Raw genomic sequence first — 18,337 nt, forward strand, 5'->3', positions numbered from 1 at the left:
CTGATTAACCAAAGTAGAGTAAGTCTGACATTCACAGTTGAGAGCTTACCTGGGGAAGTCCCTGGTTTGTCATGGCCCAGCTGCCCACAGCTGTTAGAGCCACATGTGTACACACTGCCGTCATACAGCAGGAACATTGAGTGTTGTCCTCCACACGCTACCTCTATCAGTCCCCTGCCACTGAACACCTGACAGCTCCTGGGCTCAAACATGGGGTTCCTCTCCACACCGATACCCAACTGTCCTTCTTTTGCATTACCCCAACACAGCATGTTGGCGAGGGAGAGGGGATGAGCGGCGATCTGAAAAGGCAGAGACAGCGATGTCCAGATGGAGGAAGACAGAAGTGTTCAGGCTTGAGAGCAGCCCCGCTTTCTCCTCTTCATGTAAATTCCCACCCTGAAAGACACAAGCAACAGACTGATTATGTCATCTTTCCTCATCGGGAATGTATAATGATGACCGAACTCCATGTGTGAACTCTGACAACGTTTTAAGAATGAAAGACGGACGAGAACACGGTTGGGTGTGAGAATGATGTAAGCACTATGACAGAGGAACAGGCAGTGTGTTTAAATAAACCCTGTTGGTGTAATCCCAGCTTAAGCAGCTCCAAGCGGACCATCAATCCACTCGCAACGTGCATGTTACTGACTGAGTTAGCCACAGGTAATAAACAAATGGGGATAAAACTGAATAAATAAAAAAAAACACCAACATGATATAAATCAGGAGACAGAGAGAGAAATAGAGGTGCAAGCAGCATGGAGTCAACCACAGGGGACCATCCCACGCAGGAGTCACCTCAAACTCATAAGAGGCTTTCAGACCAGGAGTTACAAAATGACTTTATGTCAAGAACTTCACATATCTAGCCCTGATTTGACCTCTTTGCTGTCACGCTGAGCCCTATTTGAAAAGCTATTTGCTGAAACTAATGTGGTCTAATTTGTCAGCAGATTTAAGAAGTTTAGAGGGAAAAAATCCCTATTTGGGTGGAGCTGTTAACAACTCATAGACATCTGAAATGTGACTTCGATGGCACACTGCTTCTTATTATGTTGTATTTTAAAAGCTTGTTAGATTGTCTATTGTGTCAAATCTTCATCTGAAAAGTAGCTAAAGCTGTCAACTAAATATAGTGGTGTAAAAAGTACAATATTCCTCTCAGAAGTATTAAGCAGCTTGAAATGGAAATACTCAAGTAAAGCACAAGTACCTTAAAATTAGGTGCATTACATGAGGATATTAACTTAACTAACATATCAATAATATAACTCGTAGCTTGCTATAACATCCAGAACCTGGTTTAGAGATGCTAGGAAAGTGTTTGAATGCAACTTTATTTATTTATAATTAATATTAGTAAACACTGCAGCAATAAAGAGTATAATATGATACCCTGCCCCTGTGTTTATGTGTGAAGTGTAAATGGTCCAGCCCTCCCTCACAGCTGAAAGGGCATTTAACGCTAGCTTGCTGCTGGGGGTGAAGGAGGATGAAAATGATAAAACGAAGTCTGCAGCCGTATAACTAAATATCTCCACTGACATTATTAACTTGTAAAACAGTTTAGTGTCGGAAACATTAAACGTCTTGTCGACCCACATAAGCAATCATAGTTAATAGTTAAGCTACCTAACGCTAACCTTTAGCGAGCTACAACAACGCTGACTGTCTGTCTTATGGAGGAGAAAAACATATTAAATACACTGGTTAACCGACACCTTAAATGTGAGTGAAACATAAATGTAATATATGTAGCTCATCCAAAAATAAGACGGGATGTTACCTAGATAGATGCATCATGATATTTGGGCGTTTGGTTCCACTTCAGCTCGGAAAACAAACCAGGAAGTATCACTGCTGGCTACGTCACTAACGTCACGCGAAGAAACGCTACGATTGGCCCGCAGAACAGGAAGTGCAGGTGTTACGGCAAATTCTGTGACCCGCCAGATTGTGAGTCATTTTGTTTGGGAATCATAACTTGCTCTTGTTTACGTATCTGTTTTATATGTATATGAGCCGTTATCAAAAAATAGGGCCTCCATACTGTTAAAAAAAAAAAAAAAATTGGATTTCTCATTTCGATAACTGCAAAGAAAAAGACTGATGCTGACGTTACTGTTAATCCCAGGAGCATTGCACATCTGTCTCAGGAACTTCTACATATTGCATATTCATATAGATTTTTTGACACAGAAATTGTAAACTGTATACAGTATTTTATTTTTATTTTATTATATTATTATTTATTTATTTATTTTATTATTATTATTATATTTTTTTCCCATGTGGATTAATAAAGATACATCTTGTCTCTTATCTTTTGATAATTGTGACCTGTCTGAAGAGCGTTAACACATCCTTCTTGATATATGCAGATTAGATGCTACAATGGCGTATTGCTGACCTCTACTGTTATTGATGCTCCTTCTGAATGAATTATTTATATTGTGATATATACTCCAATATTGTGCAAATATTCCAGCCGTTTCTCCAGCTGCTCCCAGGTCTTTAAAATATTCCCTTATTCCTTCATTAGTCTCACAGTGGATAAATTTACATCATTGCAGCAACAAAGTGGAGTGAAGTACACAAGCGATAAAAAGATAGTAGTAAAAATATAGTAAAAAACAAACAAACATTGTAACATTATGTAGGCTACAAGAGTAATATTGGTGGTGAACGATAAGATACCTGAATTATTTATTGTTATTGTGCAGATTTTAAAGTGAAATATATATCCATATATATTGCACTGTTAAACTGAGTAGTAGTGTAGTCATGTACATTAGAAAGTGCCGGTGTGAAATTGTCCAGGTCAGGGTTGTGTGAGGTTTATTGGGAGCAGTGCTGGTTTTACAGTCAGACAGCTGCAGGGATGAAGGACCTGCGATATCGCTCCTTTACACACTTTGGGTGAAGGAGTCTGTCGCTGAAGGAGCTGAATGACTTATTAAAAACATAAAACATATTAAAAACATTAAGGTACGTTTTCACCATGCTTGTACAACATGAGCCATTGTTGAACCTAATTGGTTTCCGATTTTAGTGTTCTGTATGCAGGTTAATACAATAATAAAAGTGAAATCTTCAATTTAATATCTTCACAAATAGAATAAGGGGGCAAGATTTTACATTGTTTTTTAAATAATTTGTAATTATCAATGTCAGTCAGGACACAGGACAGCAGCTGTAGTTATTCTGTACTCTGCAAGCAAAGGATTAGGCCTAAAAGATGATTGGGTTAAACATTCATGCCTCCCACCAGTTATGTAATAAAAATCTAAACATTATATTATATCATATCACGTGTCGTAGGGGAAGTAGGAGGTGTTTGAGCCCCGGGAGGAGTAAACGAGTGTTCATGGAGGGCATTTCTTTTATACAGTCTATGGGAGGGAAGTGCATCGAGGAAATTCACTGGAATGGTAATGCTTCTCTGATTGGCTTCGGAGGCCAAAGCTGCTGATCAATGATGGGTGCGCACAGCTGTCATTCATCGTTCAGTCGACTAATCACGTGCACCGCATGTGGGGCGTCAAACGGAGGCGTAGACGTTCCTAGCACGCTGATTGGCTGAGTGGTTCAGTGACGACACGGGGGCCCTGTTTGATAACATTGGAGACACGGAGCGGAGACGAGGGCGGTTTAATTCAGTCATTAGCTGCTTGTTCTCAAGTAGCCCGAAGAGGATTAAATCACACATCAGTAAATCTAAAACATCAACGGTACGGTGTTTTATCAATACACTCCACTGAAGGGTGAAGGGGTTTTCTCCTTGATGTCGGATAAACTGCGAAATCGTAGCTAAGGCTAGCCACCTAGCTAGCTAAAGATCGTTAGCGTTATGTAGCTAGCAAGGTAATGGCAAGGCTAACATCTTCGAGACCAAAACTAACGCGAGTCTGCTGTTTTTCTTAATCTCTACAATGACTGCATGTCACGTACTGCTTTTAAAGTGTTCTGACTGAAATTGGCTCACCTCGTGTGATATTTTTGGTGTTTATATCCACTGCATACCTGTCATATTATTAGCACAAGCAGCTAGCTTTACGACTGTCAAGAGTTGCATCATTCATGTAGGGTTGCTTTTCCTAAAATTAATATTTATCTTGATTGCATACAGGTTTTAAACTTATTAATATTTCCCGATGCTGGTAAAAATGGATATTCCTCTGTAATAATTGCAAATACAACAGTTCTAACATTTCAGTCTTTTAAAAAAAATCCTTATTACAAACCGTAATGTATATACTGTTGGAGACTCTTGAATGGATAATATTGCACATATTAGCTACATCTTAATTATTTCTATTGCTTTTTACTATTTTGGCTTTTTATTGCACTTTATTTGAGTGGAGCACTGTTTGTTTGTTTTTAACTGCTGCTGCCTTATTGTCTTTTAAGGGTTCGTATGTGTTTCTTAGGTATGATTAATTATTACACGGTAAAGTTAAGGATTGTCACATTAATCGTAATTGGTTACATTTGATTAAATGTTGGTCAGTTTTTGAATACGTAATCATCGTGTTCAGTATTGATTGATATGCCGATTATTTCCTCCATGAATAGTTTTTCTAAATGTCTGTTTTGCACGGCCAAAACCCAAAGATAACCCTTTTGATATTATATGTAAAAGAAAAGCCTCATATTTGATAAGTTGGATCTAACAAATATTTAGCATGTTGATAAATTAAGTAATCAAGTATAAAAGTTGCCAATTAATCCTTTACTAATCGTTTCTACTTAAGGTTTAACATGAGGTATTGTACAACAGTTTCTTGGCACCTTTCAAACCATTCACTTAACTTGAACACTGTTTTAAGCGCCTTAAGTTAACCTTGGGTTAAGTATTTGCAGTTATTATAAACCTGTTTGACTACTGGGATAAAAGGAATCCAAAACATTCAGTAATCATTACCTTTTGACCCCGGGTCAACGGGGTTATATAGCATTTTACTCTTCTTTCAGATTCCTTATTGAATTTTGTTAAGTTTACCGTTCAACATTTGGAAGTTAAAAGTATGAAAGCTCAAAGATGTTTAATCACCTTTTGTTTGCTGAAAAGCCAGAGACACTACAGATTTTATTAGCTGCCAAATTTATGTTCTGATAAATGTTGGTACCAACAATGTGCAAATTAGATGAGCAGCATAATATATGACATTTTGATTAAATGTATGTGAACAGCTGTGGTTACTGTACTTCTAGAGCTATTTTCTCCAAATACTGAAGGTCCTGATTAAGAACTATTAAATTAATCATATGAAAATATTGGAATAAATCAAAGTTTAAGATTTTATTTGTCATTCGGATTATACATTATACATATCTATATATCTTAAAATGATGTGATAAATTAGTTGGATCAGACGTTTCGAGAAGAGTCGCCACTCTATTAAACAACAAAAACACACGGTTCACCTGCAGTCTTATGTGTCTTTTCACTCACAGTCAAGCTTTGGGCTCACTTGCTTTGACACCAGCTGCAAAGAGCACATTAACCAGAGAACAGCCAGATCTTCATCCATTACGTAGTTAATGTTAATTATAGCTGATCAAATCTGCTCTGCGATGTGATATGTTTCATATTAACCGGAGACAGCAACAGTCAGCTGGAAATGAGAAGCATGCAGCTTAAATATTCGTCATGGCTCTTTGAGATTAAAGTCTTGATAAGAGATAAGTAGCATCTGAGCTCATGTTTTGTAAAGTCTGTATCTAACTGAGCCGGGTTTTTTTTCTCCAGTTTTTGGACAGCACATCCCCTCCGCATCTGCAGCCAGTGCTTCTTCAGTGTTCGTGCTGTCGGGGTGATGTCAGCAGCCTGTCTTGTGCGTCTGGCAAGGTGCGGTGTGCCCCATGCAGGTCGCAGTGGGCTACAAATGGCCCTAGTCCCACTCCCATTCCAGCAAGACAGCCACCTCCAGTTCACAATCTCCCGGAGACATCTTTACTGCCCTTCAGGAAAAAAATACAGCAACACACGCTTTGATCCCGACAGCAGTGGCCGCCCCACCACTTGGGATTCATTTGGTATTTGGGACAATCGTATCGATGAGCCCATCCTGCTGCCTTCTAGTATCCGCTATGGCAAACCCATTCCCAAGGTTAGTCTATCTAGGGTTGGCTGTGCCTCGCTCATTGGTCAACGCAAGGAGAACGAAGACCGCTTCCAGGTCTCCCAAATGACTGATAACATCCTCTACTTTGCTGTGTTTGATGGGCATGGTGGGCCAGACGCTGCCGACTTCTGTGACAAATACATGGAGAAATTCATCAAGTAAGGGAATCGTTACAATCATTACAAAATATGAGATGATATCAAGATGGAAAATGTGACTTTTATAGTTGATATTCTGATGATTGTAGTTCTTTGTTGTTGTTTCAGGGACCTTGTGACAAAGGAGGACAATCTGGAAGTAGTTTTAACAAAAGCCTTCCTTGAATTAGACAAAGCTCTTGTCAGGCACTTACACTTCTCTCCAAATGGTAAGTTCTTACATGTTACATGCATGTAAATATTCTGTGTGTATATATACACATATATGTATGTAATGCCACTTTTTTTACTCTCCTTTTGAATCTTAACTGACTTATCTTACCTAGGCTTTGAAGCCTTGGATTTCCCAACTGACATGACCCGAGCACATTTGGTCAGAGGTCTGTCATTTAACCCAAAGTTATTAAATGATTGATTAACAATAAAACAGCCACAAGTCACGGGACAGACACTAGTGCCTCACTGCCTCATACAGATGGGCAACAAATTAAGGGAAAAACCTGGATATATGTATGAATAAACATAACAAAATGTGGCTGCTTTAAAGGTTTCATGTGTATAAAAATGATTTAGCTCACGCTCTGTGTAGTCAGCAGGTCTGAACCCAGTTGAACACCTACAGGAGATGTTGGACTGGTGCATTAGACATCGATTTTCACCACCATCATCAAAATACCAAATGAGAGAGTATGGTGTTCATTTCTCTAGTAGAGCTCCAGAGATGTGTTGAGTCTGTGTTAATATTGAAGTTCTGGAGACTTATGGTAGCCCAACACCTTCATAAGACACTTTATGTTGGTTTTTCCTTTTATTTGTCACCCAATGCTTGATATTTTCTCATACAGCAGAGTGTACTACTTACCACAAGCGTTTAAATTAATGTTAGGGTTAATCTGAGCATCACTCAAAGAATACATGAAAAACTGTTAACTCAACAAATCATGTGATCTGCAGGGTTTCCCTAGTCATATAGAAACCTTTCAAATGATTAGACTTTCCTCAGCTGACATTAAGTCTGATTAAAGTATCTGTTCATATGAAAGTTAGTATATCTGTTATGTGGCCATTCATCGGCCACGCTGTGTGAAATGTCCCAATATGCCTGTGTGTGTGTGTGCATGTTATCTACGGCAGCTGCTGACCCAGCTAAGAGCTGGAGGCCCTTGGCACCAATGTGGATGACGAGAGGCTAGATATTGAAGGAGAGTCCAGCGGGTCCTAAAACCTGGACTACTGGAAGGTTCCCTATCTTTCTCTCATTCTGCACTCTCTCTTGCTCTCTTTCTCTTCTTTCTACTCTCACCAAGTGTATGCAAAGCTTCTTGTGAGACAGTGCTTCAGTTTGAGAAGTTTTATAAGTGTGTGTTGTCAGTGACAGAGTGAGTCCATGTGATGCAGCATGTTTAAAATGTAGAGTAGTTTTTTGTTTTGTTTTTAAAGTTATATATATGATATATATATCAGAGTGAGAAATGTTGAATGCAGGCTTATGAATTTGAGAAGATAAATCAACATGGTGATATTTAATGCTAGTTTATTAAATACCATTGCAGTTAGATCATAAAGTTGGCTGGAATATTGTTTTACAGTATGTGAAAGTAACACCTTACTGTTGCCGACATTAATGAGACTTGTTTTTGAATACCTTTTATTAAATACAAAGTAATTCAGTTTGATATAACTTTCCTAATTTCAGATATGTTTGGGTTTTTTTTTACATTTGTAACTTCATAGAAATTCATATATAAACATATAAATAAAGCAAAAAACCCTCCTCAGGGAGTATTAAGGAAGAAGTTTTCTTTTTTAGATGAGTTTATGTGTTACTAACATTAAGGTCAATTCTGGACACTGATAAGTTTTGTGTCCGTTACCATTTATCATTTTTAGTTTGAGCCGTAAACTGAACTCTGCTGTAACATTTGCTCTGGACCTCAAATCTGCTGAAACAGTTCGACCTGCATGTGTGACTGCCTCCTCTGTCGTTTACTGTGTATTCTCTAGTCACTATAAGTCCGCTATATGACTTCCCACCCATGTGTTCATGTTTTATTGTGTGATGGATGTGAGAGTGTGAGATACACACCATGTGATTGTTGTGAACAGTGACTTCTTTGTGTGGACCATAACGGTGTGTTCCTCCTCTAATGTTTCTTTTTATGTCTCTGTAGCACCCGGGATGAACGCAGGAAGCACCGCCACTGTGGCACTTTTGAGGGACGGCATTGAGCTGGTGGTGGGCAGTGTGGGCGACAGCCGCGCCATGCTGTGTCGCAAGGGCAAGGCCCATAAACTCACTGTCGACCACACTCCTGAGAGGAAAGACGAGAAAGAGAGGTATATGAAATATGAAACATAACGTTTATTTATCAGTGAAACATGTCACACTTATTTGTTACTCATCATACACAATATCAGTCAAAAGTTTGCACACACCTTCCCATTCGCTTTAATGAGAAAGTGTTTCCAAACTTAAAGCACATCTGTATTTTGCTTCTTGAAAACATTCAAATTAAAAAGTATAAGAACAGCATAAAATATCATTTGTTACTCCTGCTGCAGTTGCAGTTTTGTTGCACCTATTAGAGTAACTTAGACCCTTATCATTCCCATTAGCTCATGGATTTTGTTGACCTCATGAGGTCAGACATCAGGCAGAAAAAATGAAAACATGAGCATGGAAGTGATTTTTTCCAAATGAAACTTCCAGAGTTTAGTTAACCTCATATCATATTAGAACATTAACATTTAGGGGTTAAAGGGACCATTTGGGAAGTAGTGTTTAGGCTTTAAATCTTAAGTATTGCTCAAGATAGCTTTTATGTAAATTTACGTTTATTAACATCTTGTGACTTTACCTGGCACCAAACTAATAAGAAAAGGTCGAGCCTTTTGTACCAAACCCATACAAATAACACCTGGGTCTGACTGTGTCTCTGAAAGATGACCAGAGTAGGATGAAGGAGTATAACCCAGCAAATCAGGATTTTTCTTGAGCTTCAGAATCTCATGACAGCTTCAAAACACATTTAAGTTATTATAGGCACTGATGGTAATTGCAATAATTAGCTTTAGAGGGATATTATTACTATAATTGTGAAAATAACTCAGTTTTGTTTACATCTCTGCCCCTTTCACATTTGCAACAAGGATAAAGAAAAGTGGGGGTTTCATTACCTGGAATAGTCTGGGACAACCAAACGTCAATGGCAGGTTAGCCATGACGCGCAGCATCGGAGACTTTGACTTGAAGAACATGGGCGTCATTGCCGAGCCTGAGACCAAGAGAATAACGGTAGGTTCATAAAAATCTATTAAGTCAACTGGGCTGAGTCATAATTCAAATTTATAGCTTAAATAATGTATTAAATGTGTGTACAGTAGCATTTTGTATTTAACGGACATATAATCTCTTTTTCTTAATGAACCAGTCCATATTTATTTTTACCCATATCTGTATGTATGTGATGATTTAAATATTTTACAGTAAATATTTAGTTGATCTCTAGATGAACACATGTTCACATCTTTTTAAAAAGTTTACAAATGTTAAATATTGTTTTTCCTTTTCTTTAGCTGAGCCACGTCCATGACTCCTTCCTGGCACTGACCACAGACGGCATCAACTTCATTATGAACAGCCAGGAGATCTGCGATGTCATCAACCAGTGTCACGATCCCAAAGAGGCAGCACAGAGGATATCGGACCAGGTGGGGATTTAATACTTCGGATACATCCATAATGAAACTCCACAATGTATATAAATGTATCTTTTATATGATGAACTTTTAGTATATTTTAGTATTTCAGAGAATTCCTAATGGTTGTCTTGTGTTTGGAAATAAAACTAACTGTTCACACATTGAGAAAGCATTGAAAATTAGCATCAGCTTCATTTGGTGTTTAAAGTTGTTGTATCAATGATCAATCAATAATTGCCTCTGCAATGTGGCATTCAGTATGTACCAATTATTCCTCTTATATTACCTCTAATTTGTTGCTCTATGTCGGATTTGATAGGAAAGTATTATATTACATTACAGTGCCTCAGAGGGTTCATGTGTTGTATTGCCAAATTTAATTGGAAATGAGCCATGATTATTATTTTTTTTAAGCGTAAACATTCAAGTGGAGATCTATGAATGTTGATCCACAAATTCAGCTCACAAATTTCACTCAGTGTAAGCTAAAAGCGAACCTTTTACACATGTTTTTTTGGATCTCTTCTCTCTCAGGCTCTTCAGTACGGCACAGAAGACAATAGCACAATCATCGTGATACCCTTTGGTGCGTGGGGAAAGCATAAAAGTTCAGATGCACGTTTCTCCTTCAGCCGAAGTATCGTGTCCAGCGGGCGCTGGGCGTAGACGGCAGTATGTTGTATGAAAAGGTGTGGTCTGTGGACCTTATTAATGTGTGCAATACAATCGAACAATGGTGTCCTTGTGAAAACATTATAAAGGGTGGGTTTGCCCAAACAATAATACCAGAGGGTTACAAGACGTTACTTAGAGTAGCATGATATTTATTTGCATCTGAAATAAGTAGCGGTAAATTCATGATGTGCACTAAAAGCCTTGTAAGCCTCAGGTGCTAAAAGCTGAGAAGTTTCTGAATGTCAGGCAGAAATTCATAACACGAGCCGTCACTTAGCAAACATGTAGCATGCTCTACATGAGCTAAGATTGTAAGGCTACTGTTTTCAACTGTCTGCCATTCAGATGTTTTCTTTGATCTATTTAGTGGTTCACAACACCCACATTTGCACTTATTTTATTTTCAAAGTGAATTAAACTTTTTCAAAAACATTTTACCAATTCTTAAATAATCAAAAATAGCAGTCTTAAATTTTGGACAGTTTTTCAGTGTAAACATTTGGACTGCAGAAGAAAGTGGGAAAATATAATAATTAAACTGCATTAATTGAACTCTTGAGAATACAAAATTTACTTGAATATACTTTGAACCTCATGACTTTTGAACTATTTAGAAAACAAGTGTCATGAGCAAAAAAAGTTCATTAATGTTTCCTTTTTTATCTTGAAGTTCAAATTATATAAATTAGATTTTTTTTTTGGCCGATACTTAGTTCATGAAACTATGTACCTTCTAAATGTATCTCCATTTATAAGGCTTTCCCAATTAAGGTTCAACACTTATTTTCTTTGTACTAAAGGGCCACTGAAACCCATTGATGACTAATTGCACAATTCTAGGGTTGAGGATAAATCTTTAACCTGGTGAGCTAGTGGCCTGTGTGAATGGAGCTGTTTTTAAATGAATAGCATTTCTGAACCTGACATTTATAATAATATGATATTCATGTTTATTGCAATATAAACATTGCTGAAGCTTGTGTAAGTGTTAATACCTGTGCTGTTTTGAGAGTGGTCTTATTAGGGCACGAAGACGTGTTCAGGGTACATAAATTTACGGTTTATGTAGTGTAAATAATTCTATTTATGTACATCTGGGAAAAGTATAGTTCTGTTACATTTACTTAATTACTCAGCTGAAGAGAAGATCATAATAATAGTTGCGTTGTGTTACTCTTGTTAATCAATAATTCCTCATTTCCACCATGTTTGTGTCACTCAAAGAGCAAAGCACACTTAATGCAACACTAAAGAATTGTTCAGCTAAGAGCCATGTATGACAATGTGAATGTTTGCTTGAATGCCCTCCATGACTAACAGATATAATCAAACCATGTAGGGTATAGGAATAATTAAGCTGTGCACATCTTGGCTGACATAATGTGACGTAATTTATGGCAGAATTAAAGGTGCACTGTGTCAAATTTAGTGGCATCTAGCAGAAGGGGCTTGGTCATGTTGCACCGCCATGTTTTTTGCATTAACTCAGAACAGACCAACCAAACATTTTGGGTTGCAACATTCAGTCGGTTGCAATCTTCAACCTCGCCACTAGATGCCAGTAAATCTTACCCACTGGTCCTTTAAACCATGATCGACTGTACAGTTTTTGTTCACTGTTGGTATGATCTTTTGTTCTGTGGTTGTTAAAGTTAGACAATTGCAACACCTCATATTTATCAGCATCTTTCTCCTACCTGTGAGACATACACATGTTGTGTAGCTATCAGTTATTCCTCAAACAGCATTTATCAGTGTTTTGTAAATAAGTTTATTTTTTTCCTTCATCCACCTTTTTGAATAAAACCTTGATTTTCTTATGGGGACTTTCTCTATATTCATAACACGTCCTGCTTACAAGCCTTCACATCTGTTCAACTTATCTATCGCCATGTATTCAATTTTTCTTTACTGTGTTTTGTTTCACTGCCTTTTCAAATATAATCACTGTAGCAGTGGATTTGTACCTGGGACCTAAATGTGACCGTGTAAACAACACTGTTAGTACTGTATTTTTGGTCTAAATGGCTTGTGACACTTCAATTAAAAAATTGTTCATGAAACGTATGTCGTGTGTGTTGTGTTTTCTTGGAATATTAAACTATAACCTACAAGGCTCTAGGTTAGGAGTACTAGCCAATCAGAGGCAGAGTAGGGCGGGTCATGCCCTCATCCTAGGAAAAGAATATTGACCTCCGGTTAACAAAAGATTTTTCTTTATATAGCCAGGTCTCATTATTATTATTATTATTATTATTATTTTTATGAGACTATTATCCAAAGTGGAAGAGATTTCCAGATCTGCTTTTTGTCACATGTTGTCTACAGTAGGTGTTTTATAACTTCATTTGTTGAATAAGTCATTAATTGAAGAAAGAAATGCTTTGTAAGGCCAAACACTATCGAGGTCTGTAAATTCTTGACTATAGCTCCTTTAATAACTAAAGATTAAGTGGATTATTGAACACTTTAAAAACAAGGATCATTTTTAGAATTACCTGTTTGATCCAGTTGGTGGTATCAAATGTCTACTAAAATGTGACTTCTCTGCTGATAAAATCCTTTTCACTTTCATCAGCATGCACTGATGCTTGGTTATTACCTTACAACCGTAACTTTTAAACCCCTTAGGTACTTCATATGAAAAAAATAATATATCTGAAATACAGCTATTTTCTATCTATGCATGGTTTAATAATATAGACAGGTGGCCAATTACTTAATCCAAATAATTATTAAATATCTCATAAAGAATCTCCTGATTAATTCAAAATACCTATAAAACCAAAGGAGCGGAAGTTTGGGGTCCATTCCTATAGCTCAATTGCAGGATATGAAATGAAAGGATGACGCTACCTACCTCTGCATAATCTTTTCTATGGTTCAGGTACAGGATGTGTATAATATGTAGACTACCTAGGGTATTGTGTTTTTGTTTTGTAGATCTATGTTTTGTGTTTGAGGTCTGGCTTGAGTTTTACGTTGTTGCTGGACTGCAAACTCCTTTTTATTTTATTTTATTTTATTTTATTTTGTTTTTCTGTTTGTGAAGGGAAAAAAAAGACAATGTAACTCTTATTCATGTAACTGTAATAATGTAACAGTTATTGTCCTGTACAATCCTGCCTCTGTGTTCTAATTTTTAAAATATTAATATATATATTAAGTGTTTCAAGATTTAAAGCCTACATATAAAAAGGACAAAGGTTGTGGAAGGTTGTTGTTGTGGACATTGGTGAATGAATAAAAAGAGCAGAAAAAATGAAGATATTAGAAAAGTAGACAAAAAAAAAACACCAAAATTGGTCAGATGCTGGCTGCCGTTTTCATCAGTATGCTTTACTGGAGAGGAGACACATTAAGACCTTTCTCAAGCTTTGTGTATTTAATCGTTATGCTTCTTTCTTAGTTTTGTTTGGCTATTTTTTGTGTCAGCTTTAATTTGGGGTGCTGTTGAATTGTGTATAACTGCATACCATGTATACTATGACTGGGTTATACTGAGACATATTTCTAATATTAAGTTTATCTTTATTCATGGAAATGGCCAACAAACGCCTCTCGTAAACAGATAACATTATAACCTTGTTGAGTTTAATCATTATTGCAGGGCTGTTGTTTTAGACTGTATTATCTTTATTTAGGCCCACCTAATAAATTGGCAAGTATACAGTACAGGTTTGATACTTTTCATAATTTAATAATATGTACCTGCTGTTTGTCTTCTTACTAAATCATTACTCAACAAAACCAGTTGATACAGTAATCATATAGGCTACTACAGTAACTTTAAGGAAGTGCTGTTACACTATCAAGCAATGAAAGAAAGAGAAACCTTCTAAAGCATCAACCAAACCAGACAGGTTAGAGGAAAACTTAGACTTACATTTTCATACTTAAATATTAACCACAAAAAGCTTGTCTGTGGAGCCTCTCACAGGATGAATGCAGACATCTTTGTCATGACCATCCACTATCGAGGACCATCAATTGATAGTATCAAACACTTTTTAAATGAATAGTGCTTGGTTTACACTGAGCTGCTGTTTATCTGTTTTTTAATGGCTACTCAACTACAGCAAGCTCATTCTTTCTTTTTTTTTGATACTAATTGATTACTTGATTAGAAAACCACCTGCATATTAATCAATAACAAAAACAATTGTAAGTCTGGTTTTAAACCTATCAACTTGTGTCGTTTTTGTTTTTTTCTCCAATTATTAGTATTAGTATAATTTCTATTGTGTGCAACAACCAATTAGCAAACGTAAATGTAAAACAAACAAACAAAAAATAAATCAATCAATCAAATATCAAAAAATGATGTAATACACAATTTGCTAATAGATTGTCACACAGTAGAAATCAATAAAAAACAATGATCTCACAGGTGTGAAAAGATAAATTGTCTCCAGTATAATCATGTGTGAGTTGAAATGTAAAGAAAGGGTTAAAGCTGTGCAGGTTAGTGTGAGGCTTTATGTTGAGGCGCCTCTCTCTGCTGTCATGAGCTGATGTTGGTAAGCCTGATCGGCCTCTCTCTGTCTGCTCTGTCAGTCTGCAGCAGCAGCAGCGCTCCTGAAGGCTGCAGCAGGACTCAAACAGCAGCCTTCTCACAGCCTCACAGCCCGGTAAGTCCCTGCATCTAAATCTTTACATTACTTTGTAGCAGCACCTTATTCACATATTAATTTCAGTTGTGACAATGTGTGTGTCTAATTGAGAATTGGACAGGAAAAAATAGTTTAATGAAGTTTTTTTCTCATGCTTTAAATCCGCTACAACCTACATCAATAGTAATAATGTAAGAAACATACCAGTTTTACTGAGGTAATGAGTCCTGGGTGCTGCTTTTATGTTTGTTAAGGGAAATTAATAAAGTGTAGTTACATAATACTATGTCTTAATTTAAGTTTTTTTCCCGGTGTTAATGAACGCTAAAGTTACTGAAAACTAGTCCCTGAAGCAAATAAATGAGCCACCTGAATAAAAAGTTATGGTGAAGTACATACTGTATATTACATTTCAAATGTCATAAAATCGTAAAATTGAAATATTTACTATTTACTTACTTTTTACCGTTTACTTATTTTTGATTAATTGCAGAACAATAAAGTAATTTTGATCCTGAAAAAAGAAAATATCAATGTCAAAGTCAAGTTAAATGCCTCACTTATAATTACTTATACAAAGAGCTGCATTTTTAGTTCACACAGTGAGACAAATAGAGTACCTGAATGGTAGCTGGACCCAGTTTTCCAATGGCTGGTAAAATACTTGAAAATGGTTGAATGGATTATATTTCATCAATTATGTCCAATGATGGCGTTCTATTCTATGAACCATTTTTAATTAACCAAGTTTCAACATTTTGAAACTATATTCTTCAAAAGAACAGTGTACAAGAAATAATTTCCTTTGAAGGGCTTTATATACCAACACTTTCTAATGAAGATGCTAAATCATTAGACATTAAAGGAATTGTATGCTAAATGTTTTTCTTTTATTATATATGATACAAAAAGCCTTACAAAAAGGGTGATTTCACAGATGTCTTAACACTGCAATTATCTCTGATTTGCATAGGAAAGGTATTCTCAAATTGGTGTTGTTTATCCCCTAATAACTGTGATATTAAGTTGTATGCAAATGTACTGGCCCCATTGTTTCGTCTCTTGCATATTATACATTTAGGTCAAACGATCAACACCCTGTGCAGTGCTGTCTGTAGACACCAAAAAGAGCATTTTACTGAATTCCCAGGAAGTGAAGGTGATAGCAGTGGACACCATCCATAAGACATCCTTGTACGCCGATGACGTGTTCATATATCTCAACCATTTATTGTCTTCCATTTCGATCAATATCTATATCAGTCTGGAAAAGTATTTACTTCCTCTAAAGCAATGAATACTACCAACACAAAAAATGTCAAGTATTCCCATAGTTTTAAATTTTAGATACTCAACATTTATTCTTCTTTGAACAAAGCTGTGACACAATATCATGTTTAACATTCTAAATCCATAACAGTAGATAGACGGTCAAAGTTGATAATATCATTAGCCACCCAAATCTATAATGTAAAAATGAACTAAGTCCCATGGGTTATTTGTTATGGTAGTATGGTGGCAAATGCCTCCTCAGCAGATTATTGGAACAGAAATGTATATGGAAAGACAAAAATTGAGGATTAGAACTACAGCACTGCAACATGATAATAGTTCAGCAGAATTGAAAGTCCCAAATTTTGATTTGTATTATTTATCTTTTATGCTCCATGAATTGACAAAATGGTTTGAAATGAGTTAAAGGCATCTTGTGTACAATTAGAAAAACATTTTATGTCACCATACACTCTATATTACTCTATAGTATTTTTTCAGGTTTATCATTGTAGCACCCAATTTGGTCCAGTTACAGGTCATTCAATTTATACTTGGCAAAATTTTGGAAAGCTTGGCCAATGGGAAATGGCATATGGACACACCAGTTTTCAATAATAACATCATAAAAATAGGTGAAATAGATGGAATAGATGAGAGATGCATTTATTTAACTGGATCATTTTCCTTTTTTTTATTTACAGCTGCACACATGGACTGAGTCATAACCTTCACCCACTTGTAGAAACAATAACAGGCTTTAGATGTGGCAGGGGCTTTGTGTCAAATTTATAAAAATAAATAAATAAATAAATAAAAAATACTGTAATACTGTGTAGAATATACACTTTAAAATATATGAACAGGGCATAGACACTCATTGTAATAATAACCATCAGTTTCTTAATTATAAAGCTATTCATAATTTATTTATCGCCAAAAAATTATGCCAACTTAAACTGACCCCAAGCCCTGAATGTTTACGTGTGTTAATGAAATGGGAACATACACACCTCAACAGATAAATGGATTTAATTATAACCTGCCCTCCAAACATTATCTTATTGAATGATTATTATTCAAAAGAAGGCATTATTCTGTGGAATAACATTAGCAAAGGGCGTAGTAGTAATGAGATGGAAATATCCACATGATCTGAATATACAACATTGGCTTTCATACTTTGATAATAATGCTCTTTCTTTAGAAGTGTCAGTAGGACACGGGGTATGATGGCTGAGGCAACAGAAGCTTTTTATCTAACAATGGAAAAAGTGAATTCACAAGTATAACCACGTAGGGATTATGGATGCATATATGTATGGCTCTGTATACTGTATGTTAATGTGAGTATGTATTATATTTTTTGTTTATTTATTTTGTTGTCTGGATTTCCATAAAATGCTACGAATATTACAATTGACACAAGCTATGTCATGGTTATATTCTTATGTTCAAAGGCCAATACGATACCCCCATATGACCTACCAGTTCAGTCTATAGCACCCAACTTGGCCACACAGGTTAACTTGTATTTAACCCTTTTTTAAATTGAGGTATATAGTAGGGCACAATATGTGTATTGCTATATATTCTGATCTTATCAATATCAATATCAATATCTTATCAATAATGAAAGCAAAAAGGAAAAAAAAAACTATAACAAATTTGGTTACAAAAAATAATACCACTGAAATTAAAAACTTGCACATGGTGTCAGGTTGCTAAAATCCCCATGTCCTTCTAAATTCTGAGGGCATGACCTCAGTGTCCTTAATGGTCA

General features: G+C 36.2%; 2 protein-coding genes across 2 annotated transcripts in view; one reads left to right on the forward strand and one right to left on the reverse strand.

Annotated features, from left to right (window-relative positions):
* Window positions 1-1,869, reverse strand: part of herc3 (HECT and RLD domain containing E3 ubiquitin protein ligase 3) — a 30,716-nt gene extending 28,847 nt beyond the window's left edge. The window contains exons 1-2 of the mRNA XM_053332992.1: window positions 1,793-1,869; window positions 50-399 (exon numbers count right to left, since the gene is read on the reverse strand). Of these exons, the coding sequence (XP_053188967.1) occupies window positions 50-272 (223 nt within the window). The 5' untranslated portion in view covers window positions 273-399; window positions 1,793-1,869. The remainder of the gene's footprint in view (window positions 1-49; window positions 400-1,792) is intronic.
* A 1,743-nt stretch (window positions 1,870-3,612) lies between these two features.
* On the forward strand, window positions 3,613-12,726 carry ppm1kb (protein phosphatase, Mg2+/Mn2+ dependent 1Kb). Its single transcript, XM_053330981.1, has 7 exons — window positions 3,613-3,737; window positions 5,759-6,292; window positions 6,401-6,501; window positions 8,464-8,629; window positions 9,443-9,587; window positions 9,869-10,003; window positions 10,529-12,726. Exons 2-7 carry the CDS (start codon window positions 5,826-5,828, stop codon window positions 10,658-10,660), a joined length of 1,146 nt encoding a protein of 381 aa, XP_053186956.1. The 5' UTR covers window positions 3,613-3,737; window positions 5,759-5,825; the 3' UTR covers window positions 10,661-12,726.
* The last annotated feature ends 5,611 nt before the right edge of the window (window positions 12,727-18,337 follow it).

The sequence above is a fragment of the Scomber japonicus genome, chromosome 2, assembly GCF_027409825.1.
Source record: "Scomber japonicus isolate fScoJap1 chromosome 2, fScoJap1.pri, whole genome shotgun sequence".
In the NCBI taxonomy this organism is placed as follows: Eukaryota; Metazoa; Chordata; class Actinopteri; order Scombriformes; family Scombridae; genus Scomber; species Scomber japonicus.